At 40.0% G+C, this 12,500-nt stretch overlaps 1 protein-coding gene across 6 annotated transcripts in view; it reads right to left on the bottom strand.

The window, feature by feature from the left end:
• The window catches only part of syne2a (spectrin repeat containing, nuclear envelope 2a), a 93,433-nt gene that overhangs the window by 75,103 nt on the left and 5,830 nt on the right, over positions 1-12,500 (bottom strand). For 5 of the 6 annotated variants that reach the window (XM_079255428.1, XM_079255432.1, XM_079255429.1 and 2 more), the window contains 18 exons: positions 12,186-12,382; positions 11,580-11,779; positions 11,315-11,415; positions 10,702-10,791; positions 10,446-10,559; positions 10,222-10,359; positions 8,669-8,833; positions 7,544-7,656; positions 7,289-7,457; positions 5,745-5,841; positions 5,435-5,640; positions 5,197-5,340; positions 4,876-5,013; positions 4,664-4,765; positions 3,466-3,633; positions 3,211-3,369; positions 2,386-3,123; positions 401-531 (listed from right to left, as the gene is read on the bottom strand). In XM_079255428.1, coding sequence (XP_079111554.1) covers positions 401-531; positions 2,386-3,123; positions 3,211-3,369; positions 3,466-3,633; positions 4,664-4,765; positions 4,876-5,013; positions 5,197-5,340; positions 5,435-5,640; positions 5,745-5,841; positions 7,289-7,457; positions 7,544-7,656; positions 8,669-8,833; positions 10,222-10,359; positions 10,446-10,559; positions 10,702-10,791; positions 11,315-11,415; positions 11,580-11,779; positions 12,186-12,382 — 3,170 coding nt within the window. Of the gene's footprint in view, positions 1-400; positions 532-1,969; positions 2,103-2,385; positions 3,124-3,210; positions 3,370-3,465; positions 3,634-4,663; positions 4,766-4,875; positions 5,014-5,196; positions 5,341-5,434; positions 5,641-5,744; positions 5,842-7,288; positions 7,458-7,543; positions 7,657-8,668; positions 8,834-10,221; positions 10,360-10,445; positions 10,560-10,701; positions 10,792-11,314; positions 11,416-11,579; positions 11,780-12,185; positions 12,383-12,500 lie in introns of those variants that run through there. The other variant, XM_079255433.1, reaches the window with a different exon arrangement.

Raw genomic sequence — 12,500 nt, 5'->3', positions numbered from 1 at the left:
GTCAGTCAGTCCAAAAGGCATTTCAACAGGATTAAAAGACTACAGAGGATTACAGAAGCAATTGTGGAAAAAAATTCAGTTTGAATCATTTAAGTTATACAGCTTACCTTGGATTTGATCAAAAACTGTATCAATTTGGGGGCAAATTATAATGTAGCAGACTATAATTCTTACTATTCTCTAACCAAATCTGACAATTTTAAAGATTTATTTTTAATCTGTCAATAAGTTACCTTCCCTACTTAAAAAATTGCTTACTGAAAGCTAATTCAGGCTATTTTAACTGCAAATAAAAGCATTTTTTATTCACCAGCAGAACCAAATCAAAGTGAAACCATTAAAACATGGATATACTTGCAAGTACAGATTTTCCTTTCAGGAATAAACCTTTTTTTTTTACCTCTCTGGAAGGAGTGCTGGGTCACTGGTTTGAGTTTCAAAGCTGGAGGATTTTCTTGGAGTCAGGGTTTCACACAGCTCTCTGAGAGATTCAACACGTTGCTCAACAGATGGACCCTCCTCAGTGACACTCTGGGAAGAAAATGAACCTCTGAAAACCTGATGACAGAAAATATTTGGCATCTTCTGCCTAAATCAGACCATCTGTTCAGCAGTGTAGTTAGATGCAGGCCATGCTAAACTCATGCAAGTACCTGTTGCTGTTGTGGGAAATGATCGCGGTCAGTCTGGTCAGTATCTTCATGGAGAGTATTAGTACACATTTCACATTGCAAAACAGAAACTGACTGCTTTCCTTCTCTGATTATTGACCTGAGGGCAGGAAGAAAGGCAGCCATTTCTCGGCGTACATCCTGAGCACAGACAGACAGTTGAGGGAAATTTCATTGTTATGTTAGTTAGCTCATTAGTGACAATAAGGAGATTGTTAAAACACTGGACAGCATGAAAAACACCATATAAAAACTAGTAAAAAAGTGAATTAAATACTGCCTGGGTGAGTGAATGTTAATGTGACGGCCCCACCACCACTTTCTGTTTGAGTGTCTGCAGGTGCCGTCGGACTGGTAGCAGGAGCTGCATCTGGACCCAGTTAGGCTCTGCCAGCTATTTAAGGAGTTTCATCAACCTGAGCTCAGTGTGTCTCACTATTGTGAGGCTGGAAAAATCATCTGGTTTATGTTTGTGTTTATCTTTATGTTAGGTAACGTTGCTATGCTGCTGTATGTAACCAAGCATAACCCTGAGCTCATTGTGTCTACTTGTCTTGAGGCTAGAAAAATCATCTTGTTTATATTGAAGTTTATGCTTGTGTTTATGTTCATGCTTATGTTTATGCTTATGTTTATGTTTATGCTTTTGTTTACATTTACGTTTACGTTTATGTTTATGCTGATGTTTATGTTTATGCTTATGTTTATGTTTACATTTACATTTACGCTTATGTTTATGTTTATGCTTATGTTTATGTTTATACTTATGTTTATGCTTATGTTGATGTTGATGTTTATGTTTATAGTTATGTTTATGCTTATGTTGATGTTGATGTTTATGTTTATGTTAATGTTTATGTTAATGTTAATGTTTATGTTTATGTTATGTAACGTTGCTATGCTTAATGCTATGCTTGCTGTATGGTTCAGTATGTAACCATGCAGGACCTACATTACGAATGTAGCGATACACACATTTTTACCTTTGTGTCTTTGGTTAAAATCTATTTTTCTATAAAACCACTTTGCCTGCCTCCCATTTTGTTGGAACCTTTGAGCCGGGCTGTAAAAATCTATACAATTAAATTGTGTCAAAATGTTTATTAACTCATTACATCATCAACTAAGGAATCAGAAACCAGTTTAGCTTATTTGCTTTACTAGAAGTCGAGTTTAAGTTATTGAATTAAAGTGCATTAGAAAACAGTAAAACAGAGATTTGGGTGTTGTTTCAAACTCATGTTTGACCATTTAACTGTTACAAATGTTTACCAGAGGATAAATTAAACATGTCCTACCTCCCACTGCTTTCTGACTGAATCAGAGAGGAACATCAAGTCCTGGAGCTGAGGCTCGGAGCAAAAAGCCCCAAAACCTTCCACAGCACCCAGGAACTCTTCAAGCATGGCAGGCTGCAGCATTTTTAAAGCTTTCTGCACAGAAACACATACAGCTGGACAAACATGCACAAACAAATCCGGTGGCAAGATAAAGCAGAACACACACACTCTTTAAAGAACAATTCTGAGATTAAATGTGAGGACTTCAGCTTTGAGGTCTGGATGTTGCAACATAAAACAGGGTTTGTTTTAAGCACTTACAAGCAGACATACATTCCAACATTTAAACTGAGTTTATCTTTTTCTGAAACTAAAAATTTGTTGATGTTCATTTTGCTCGGGTTGATTGTGTATCTAATTGTTTGCAGTTGTACCTGCTTCTTTTTGGCCTGTGACTCTGAAGCTTCTTTGCCAGCAAACATCTTCATAGCTTGCTGGATGCGTCCCTGCAAACGAAGCCTGGCCTTCTCCAGCCTGCTCCTCGCCATCGACTGCGCTTTAGAATGAACTTCACTGCAGATCATGAGCGGGGGAGAGGCAGGACTCTGTAGTGTGTCTGCTTGCACTCCTCTCCTGGAGTGATGCTGGATATTCTGAAAGCTCTGTTTCTCCTCCATGGCTGAACTTGCTGCATGTGTAGACAAAGCTGGACTCTCTGGACACTTCACTCTAACATTGCTTGGTGTCATGGCAGGCTGGTCGTCCGTACTGAAACCTGAAACTGGAGCTTGGGATTCAGAGAATGACTGCACCTGAACTGAAAGCTGACATTTAGCTTCTTTTGAAGTCGGAACAAGCGACTGAATGTGTTTCATTGGTTCCTTCGAGTCCTGAGAGATCATTTTTACCACTGCACCGTGAACAGCTTCTTTTTTATCCTCTGTGTTGCCGGGTGAAACCTGGAGACCTCTGATCCTTAGATGAGAAGTGTGAGAGGAATTCTGATTTTGCAGCGTAACTTTTCCAATCTCTTCTACATGTTTGGTTCTGGCCACAACATAAGTTCCTGTCTCTGCAGGTGTCTGGCTGTCTGCTTCAAATAGCAGCTGCCGTTCAGGAAATTCACCAACTTGCTGCTGAAACCCAAAGGATCTAAACTTCCCAAGAATGTCCTGCAACAGGAAAAAAAATCATATTTAAGATGATAAACTAACAGAGCAGAGGCAAAAAAAAGTAATCAGGAATTTGTTGCAACTCACCTGAGTGAGAGAGACTGCAGCTGAGACTCTGTCCCTCATGCTGGCGGGGCTGAGATGCTGCAGAGGAGACGTTTTCTTTACAGTTGTGACGAGGTCCTGCAGACTGCGGCTCTCAGTTACCACTCGCTGTAAAAGCTCCAAGCCTCTAGAGATCAGAACCTATAAAGTTGCATCACATTCAGTTCTAATCACCTCTTATTTAGCATGAAATAAAATATTATTCCAGATTAAATACAAAGTTTTAGCTTTCCTGACTTTGCTTGTAGACTCTACTGCAGAGCGTCGTCTGTGCATTTTCTCCTTTAGTCGGTCGCAGCAGTCCAGAGCGTCTGTGTTCCAATGATCCAGCTCAGCCAGACATCCTTCCAGCGTGGATGCCGCCCGCTGCAGGTCCCCACAGGTTCTCTCTGCTTCAGCAAGCATCTGCAGATACACAGATCCAAGCTAACAAGGCAGAAACCAGCGCTTTGCTATAATACAACACAGTAGAATATTTCAGCTGCACTGGATTTAAGCCAAATTAACCATCCTACGTTGGCTGAAAATGTACTTATTTTTATTTATTTATTTATTTGTTTGTTTATTTGGCAGGGACAGTACAAGAATACATTGCTACCTAGGTGGCCAATGCCATGTACGTAAGGCTTATAGCCGCAGGCTAATTTCCCTGGCAGTGACAGCAGATTTAAGAGATTTGGGGCCCCAGGCAAAGGCAGGCATGGGGCCCTATGGTAAATATTGCACTTTCTACTCCACTACTGTATATTATTTGCGTTGCTAACAAACATCCAGTGTAAAAGTCTCTTTGCTGACTGAGAAGACCGTGTTTAATGACAGGGAAGGGTTGCTTCACTCGATGGTATGAACTGATCATTTATTGTGACGAGTCATTCTTTAAGTTACATATCAACTCACTGACCGCATCACACACACAGATCACATTAGGGATTAGTGCACGGCTCTATATACCTGAAGGGGGGGGCCCCCCCGAGACACACATAATATAATAATCATCCTGCTGACAGTTTAGCGAATGCATTTTAATCAAAAACATCATTTTTGTTAGTAATAAGTAACTAAGTAATAAATAACCATAAGTGTATGACAAGTTTCATGGGGCCCTAAGGAACTGGGGGCTCTAGGCAACGGCGTAGTTTTGCCTAATGGTAAGTCTGCCCCTGGTCCCTGATTAGGCTTTTCAAGGTGTTAGTGCAGTAAAAAACACAAGGTTAATGAAAAATTACATCATAAAATAGCATACATATAAGAAAAAAAAAAAGACAACATGACATATCTGGCCGTCTCACATCCCGAGTCCATCCAAAGTTCAGTGCTCACACTTTTGGCTTCTTTAACCAGAGCTTCAGCTTTAATGTAAACAGTCTCAGGTCTGATTGAGAGTTTAGCTCCAGAGTATTTAGTCATATAATATTCCTGCATCACAGAAAAGTACCTGTGGGAATGTTTGTTGCTGTTTTTCTTTGTGACTTGTCTGAAGGTCTGGGGAAGTGACGAGAGAGGACATGTCCACCTCTGCCAATTTTTTTCTCAATAACTGATAAAAAGGAGAAAAACACAATAAAACCACAAAGCAACATAAACATCAGTTTTTGTTTCCTGCTAAAATTCTTCCCAACAATTCAGCCACTTGTAAGTTTTCCTCACCTGTAGTTTCTGTCTGTTTGCCTTCAGCGGGACAGAAGCCACCTCTAGTGGTTGTCTCATTAGCAAACTGGCCTCCTGGGTCAGTGAATGCACCATCTGAAGGCATGAAGCACCAACGCTCTGCTCTGGTGGTACTTCCTAAGGAAAGAGAGATCTATATGATTAATGCATGCCTTTTCTTTCACCTTTAAACCATTTTAAGGATGACTTTAACGTAACAAGAATTTAAAAGATAACCAAAGAAAAACTACAACTTCCATATAATAAAATACTTGATGTCTACGTTGAAGACTGTCTTTTGTGTGATGTTGTCATACTCACAAACACGGTCTTCTTCATTCGTTCAGCCCACTGCATGTTGACTTTGCTGAGCTGCTCAGCCAGAGTGAGGCTGGTTGTAGTTTCAGTCACCTCAATAAGAAAGTTTCCCATCTCATTTAACTGAGCATGACACTCACTCATATCCTACAGAACACAAATAACAAAGAACACTGTGAAGCTGAAGCTTCTCCTCTGTGATATCTGCTGACAGTAAGCGGCACAAGCAGGTTAACGTTACCTGTATTTTTACTGCAGGACACCCAGCGTCTGAAGATATTGTCTGTGGCAGCCATGCTTGTAGAGAAGCAAAGCGACTGTTGTAGATTTCCCACGCAGACGCCACTCTTTCCATCATCTCTCTAGATGCCATCACAGCCTGTTGGACCAGCTCAGCTTCACTTTCTGCTTCCTTCACCTGGCGAGTTACACGCTGGGAATCTACACCTGGGAAGTTAAGAGAATGTGGGAAAAATAAATACTTAAAGAGCCAATGAAATTCCAGAGACTGTGGCTTCTTTGAGCTTGTCTCATTTATATTTAGTTTGTACCTAGAGAAGCTTTGCTGGTGTAAGTGTTTGCCTTTTCCCTCAGGTTTTGGAGCGCATCTATCAGAATCAAGATCAGGCTTTGACGCTCAATGGTTTTCTGAAGAAAAAGCCAATAAATAAACAGTTTATCAGGTTTTTTCCTCCAGTTTCCAGCAAAAATAAGGTATTAGATTAGTTTGCAGACACACCATTTGCTGTTGGAAACTACCCAGATAGCAAAAAAATGTTTGGGCTAAATTTGACATTGACTGACGGGGTTGAGTAAATGTGAGTCCAGCTGCCAAAACTCAGCCACATCACCACCAGATGTGGCCCAAATCGCCATTATTTATTATTTAGAGTTCAAACTTAGAACTCTGGCATTAGAACCCCTTGACCATGTGAGGAACCTCGGAGTCATATTTGACTTTTAACATTTAACATTCACATTAAGAATGTCACAAAGACTTCTTTTTATTATCTCACAAATATTGCCAGAGTTCGATAGTTTCTCACTCAGGCTGATGCAGAGACTCTTTTCCACGCCTTTATCACCTGTAGGATGGATTATTGTAATGCTCTTCTTTCTGGTCTCCCAGCAAAAACTTTAGCACCTCTTTAGCAGCTGCTGCAGAACTGTGCTGCACGTCTGCTTACTGGGCTCAGAGGGAGAGCCCACATTACCCCCATCCTAAAGTCTCTGCATTGGCTTCCAGTTCACTTTAGGATTGATTTTAAGCTCTTACTACTGGTTTTAAGACTCTTAACGGTCTTGGGCCTTCTTACTTATTGGATAGCCTCAGGTACTACGAGCCATCCAGGGCCCTCAGGTCCTCTAACAGGCGACTTTTACTAATTCCAAAAATTTTAACAAAGATTCACGGTGATTCTTCTTTTTGTTTTTATGCTCCACATTTCTGGAACAGTCTGCCGGATGATAGATACTGTTGAGGTTTTTAAAAGTCGGCTCAAGACCCATCTTTTTAATCAAGCTTTTAATTAGTTCTATTTTTAGACTTTTCTTTTTCTTTTATGATTGTCAATTAAACTTTTTTGTGTGTGTGTGCCAATATGGATCCTTTGATGAGTGTTTTAATGAGTTTTATCTATGTAAGTGTGTGTGAAAAGTGAGTATATGTGGAAGACTTTGGGTATATTCTATATTTTTCTATGCGAAGGCAGGTTCTTAACCTTGTTTTATTCTTGCTTTTTATTTTGTAAAGCACTTTGTGCTACTCTTGTATGAAAAGTGCTATATAAATAAACGTTGATTGATTGATTATTTATGTCCAGACAGGTGTCTTGTGTTAGGACTACTTCTGGTCCACAAACGGCTTGCTGTAATGCATGTCCAGGCCACTTAACTGACATCTGGACCACATGTGGCCAACAGGAGACTAGCTATGAACCAGGTCAGGCTGGCAACCCACTTGTGACCCACACAACACTTGCCATGCCAGAACTGAGCCATAAGTGCCAAAAGTAGCCCAGATTTGGTCCAAACATGTCTGCCATCTGGGCATGGTTGAAAACGTTCTCTCTCGCTGTTTTACACAGACACTCACATGCCAGACCTCCACCAGATCCTGGATCTGCTCCTGAGACTTGTAGGGAGCTTTCCAGGTCTGGACCTTTGCTCTGATTTGTCCCAAGAGGTCCAGTACAGTGTGAAGAGATTCCTGGTATTCCAGTTTGATCCCTTCATATTTAGCTGTGATTCGGATGCTGGTTAAACTGATTTATAATAAAAACAAAACTGAAATGAATAACTCATAATAAACTTATATTTTAATACTTCCATTGTTATATTGTTTTGTTACCGGTTTTTTATCTCCTCTAATTTTTCAGCGGGCACCGCTGCATTCCCCGCGTTATCTGTGTTGTGGAACGTATCGAGGACCTTCAGGTAATGGTTCATCTCCTTCATTAAAGCCTGTAAAAAACATGTATATGTTAAATATATAACTTTTTTTTTTTTTTTTTTAAAGTACATGGATGAGGAATAAAAATGAAAAAAAGATATAAGGAATATTAAAAGTTGTTAAATATTTATTTGTAGATATAGGTGGATGTCTGTAGTATATCTGTGTGTATGTGTGTATATGCATGTATGTATATGGAAATGTGTGTGTATGTGTATATATGTGAATGTAAATATGTGTAGTAAATTGAATAGGTGTTGTGTTGTGACATACAAACTAGATGAGTACAAAGGGGTGGGAATACCAAATAAGTGTACACTTCTTCCCACTCCTTTTTTTTTTTAACTCATTTTCTTTCCTAAATTTATTTAATTATTGAATTAATGAGGAATCAGTATTTTTGTTATTAATATTAATATCATGAATAATATTTTCTTCCTTAGTATGTATATGTATGTATAAGTGTGTGTATATGTACATATGTATAGGCAAGGCTGGATTATCCAATGGACATTATGCGCCACTTGGGGCCCATGTGAGGCCCACATAGGGAAAACACCAACAGTTTGGACATAAAAAAAAAATGTACATATAAGCCAGATAGTTACATCACAGTTTAGTGTGTTGCTATCGGTACCACTGGCTGACAGATGTTAGAAATGTCGTTTCACAGTGTATCAGTCACAATTTTGCGGTGGGTAAGGGGGCCCCTGGAACACTCTGGGCCCAGGGGCCTGTGCACTTTTAATCCGGCCCTGTGTATAGGTATGTACATTTTTTTTTTCTTATCTTCTTATATTCATTCGTTCGATAATAAATATTTACACTAAAAACTAAACTAAACATCAACAAAATGTACCAAGCTTCATCTCAGGCTGTAAAGTTTGATGCTGCTGGTTAATATTCATGTCTAACTACAATAATTCTGCCTTCATGTAACTTCATTCATTTCAGAACAACTTTATTCACGTTTTGCACACAGGATTGATCTAACTTGATCTCTTGCTTTAACATTGATATAACCTTCAGGTTGTCTTGTTGAGTTCTTGCTTCTTTGGCAGCAGCTGCATGATCTTTCATCTCCCCTCCTTCTTCTTTCAACACTGCCTCTGCTCGCTGCAGCCACGCAAAAACTGAGTCCAGAGGAGGAGGAAGACTCAGGTCCAGGTCTGCTTTGCACCTCTTCAGCTGCACATTGACACACATGTTAACAAACCCATACACTATTTTCCACATGAAAAGCAGTTTTCCTCAATCTTCTTAATCAGCTTCATTTTCATAAATGATCCACTGTACACACAACAAAACAAATTAACACTTCTTCTGGATAGGAAAGGCAGTGATGGTTAGTCTTCCTTGTTCACCCTAAAGACTACACAGACCTGTACCCTGTTGCACACATGCTATAGGTTACATGTTGTTACGGCTGCCTGCTAATTCTCTGATAGCCTTCATCTGTGATCAATTGCTCCTTTAAAACTCTGTTTGCTGCCTCCTGGCTGGGATTGGTCCTACCGGTCACACGCTCATCTCCTCCCTTCTCATTGGATAATTGGAGCTCCAATCTCTGCTGAGTCCACTGACGGCCGAGACTTAAAACACCTGGAGTCTTTCGCTCAACAGCAACCACTGGCTTAGTAGTGGTCTCCCCCAAGCTTGCGGAGGTGTTTGGACTTTGACTTGTTATTTCCAGTGGATATTGATAAATCAGCCTTGTTTTCCCTTGTTTAGCTTCTTTATTTGTAGTTCTGAAATCGTGTTGTTTGTGGGTGTGATACCAGCAGTGTTACCACTATAGCAGAGGTGTAGAAAGTAGAAGTCCTGTCCGGCAGAACTTTCCAACCAGCCACTAAACCAGGCGAATTTAATCAGCTCAGCTCCACTGCAGGTAGATAATCCTGTTAGTGAAAACACCTGTTCTAAATGCATTGGTAGATCCAGAAACATGGCAGGACTTCTACTTTATTTTTACTTCTAATTCTACTTCATACACCTCTATTAGGCTTTTTGTTAAGGTTAAACCAGTGTTGCTTCTGTTTTGAGGCCTTTTGTGGTTTTAAGCTGCATCCTCAACCCCAACTCATTCATTACCATGTTGCCTGTTCTTACCTCATCTCGCCCTTTGAACAATAAATCTATATTTGTCCATGTGTGAACACCGTGCCACAGATATTTTGTTGGGCTCAGTTTCCCTAGCAGAGTTTGGGTCGTGACACATTTATACAGTAGATTTCTGAGCTCTGCGCTGACCTTGGTGATGAGTGATGTGTTTCAGTGAATGCATGACGATCCATGAAATCATTAGTACTTCATTCTAAAATTTCATTAATTCAACATTTAAGTCAAATGTTGTAAACATAAACACAGCTACAACTTTGGTACAACAGCACACATGGCACATACACAAAAGTTTGTGAAAAGACCAAGGGGACAACCTCCAGTCATCATTATAAATGGCCTGTGCTTCTAAAGCTTGCCTTGGGCTTCAGTGTCAGACAGAGAAAGATGATTTCTGGATGCAACAAAGCCTCACATTCAACTCCAGATTGTGCCATTGCAGCTTTTTATGCACTCACTTCTTCCTCTAGACGATCCCATGCCATCTTCAGAGTTTGCTGCTCCTGACTCAGCTCAGGGCAGCGTCTTACAGCAACAAAGAGGGTCATCACTGGTCTTCTCTGCTCAGCGAAGGAGCCAGCAAGACTCTGAAATACCTAGTATATCAAATATGATAACAATGACTTGTAATCCCTCTGCAGTACAAATATATACACAATGGCGCTCCTGCGTTTTGCTTTACCTGATATTTTTCAGCATAACTCGATTGCTCTGCTGCCGCCCATGTCTCTGATAGTTCCTGATAGGCCTCCTGCAGCCAGCAAGTCACCTCTTGGGCTCGCTCCCTCTGAGAAACCTAAACGTTCCCAATAAAAACAGTCATTTATTAGATTTAGAGTGTTTTCATGGAGGTGTCAGAGCTGCACAGTTACAGCATTTACCCTCAGCAGTCTGCAATTATTGAGCAACAGAAAGACAGAAAAGAAAAGAGTGTCTACCTGATGTAGTGGGGAGACGGAAATGCTTGGAGAAAAGTGTGCAGGCAAATTGTCAGGTGAGAAAATGGAAGGCTTGTCCAGAGGAAAAAGCTACACCACCAGTCCAGAGTTTGGAAAACAGAAGAAAGGGGAAGGAGATGTTTGACAAGCTAAACTTCGGTTACGGAGATATTAGAAATAGAATATAAAATGTAAAAAGAAATCGATAAAAAATAGAGATAAAATACTATAAATAGATTTTAAAAAATAGATAAAACAAAATATAGATAAAAGGGAAAGCAGCACATGCAGAAGGAGTGTAACTAACCTAACTGAAGCAGTCATCACACAGAAAGTCTAGTTAGTCTAGATGACTTGTGCAACAATAAACTTCCAGTACGGTGAAAAGAAATATTTATATGAAAGCTGTTATACTCGTTGTAATATAAATGAAATGTAAACCAACCAGCGTGTGAAATGAGTCACATACATGCACACGTTCATAAAATAAATTAAATGAAGGAAAGTAGACTAAGGCAAGAATCATAAACTTAAAAATCAGAATCTGTAGCAAGTAATTGTTTAAACATCAATAAGCCAGAAGGCGTGGAGTGAAAATGATACCGTTGCTTACCTGCAGGTGGTCATTGGGGGCCGGCATGTCACTGGAGTACTGCAGGAACTGGGCCACGTAAGTCATAATGGATTTCTCATCAGGATGTTTAACATCAACATCTGAGGTAAATCAAAGCAAGGTGAGGGTGTTGCTGCCATACTGTTGTTGTTTTATGACGTATAATGAAATGTAAAGACCTTCATAAATTGTTTGATTCATTATTTGGTACCTTTAGTTCATACTTGTTACATATCATCAGGGAAAACAACGTCATCCGCCTCACCTTGGGGGTCCAGCAGGCGAGGGATGTGGAGCTCCTGCTCAGCCAGGTGAAAAGCTTCTTCCAGGTTCTGCTGGTTGCTTCTGGACCGGACCAGTGAGAGATCAACCAGCTGAGGCCTGAGAGAGCAAAGAATGGCCAAGAAGGCCTCCCCACTTCTCCAGCTAGACTTAAAGTCCTTCACACTGACAGAGCAGTGAACCCTGAACAGAAAGACACAAGATAAACAGATGCATAAACTGTTATTAACTAATGTATGAAAATTACAGAATGGGTGAGAAACAGTAAGAAAAAACTGTTGAAATGTACAGAAATCAGAGCAGAGACCAAAGACTGAATATGACAAGTAGCAAATCCAGCCCTTTGCAAAGCAAGAAATCAGACAGTGCTTTGGTAGAAATATCCATTTTACAGGTATTTCTAACTCTCAGAGGGAATAGAGGTGTTTAGTCTCTTCTAACACATTAAAAAAAAAAACTTAAAATAAAAACATGTCATAAATTGCATAAATTAAAAGAAGATTTATACCATTTCTACTATAAAATAATTCCTGGAACATCTTTATTAAGAATATATAAGTAGATGCATGTAGAGGGAAAAAGAACTGACTTTTGGCATTGGTCCCTGACCCACATGAGAAGGGCCTTCTTGGCAGAAATACGGAAGCGTCTGTGGAGGGGTGATGTTCGCCCAGTAGGGACTGGACTGGCTGGGATGGGACTGCCAGACCAGGAATCCAGACTGGACAAAGAGTCGAGGGAGGAATGACGAGAGCTGAAGGAGAGAGCGCTGGCCAGCTCCTCTATCTACAGCAAAGATAAATTGCAGGTAGAATTAAAACTGTCCTTATAAATATAAAATATTACGAAAGGTTTTCAGTGCAAGTTGATGTAATTATAACACATAATTCTATTCTATTCTATT

This window comes from Telmatherina bonti (assembly GCF_933228915.1).
Source record: "Telmatherina bonti genome assembly, chromosome: 16".
Taxonomy (NCBI): domain Eukaryota; kingdom Metazoa; phylum Chordata; class Actinopteri; order Atheriniformes; family Telmatherinidae; genus Telmatherina; species Telmatherina bonti.
Note: the sequence above shows the minus strand (reverse complement) of the source record. Positions and strands in the feature narration are given on the sequence as shown.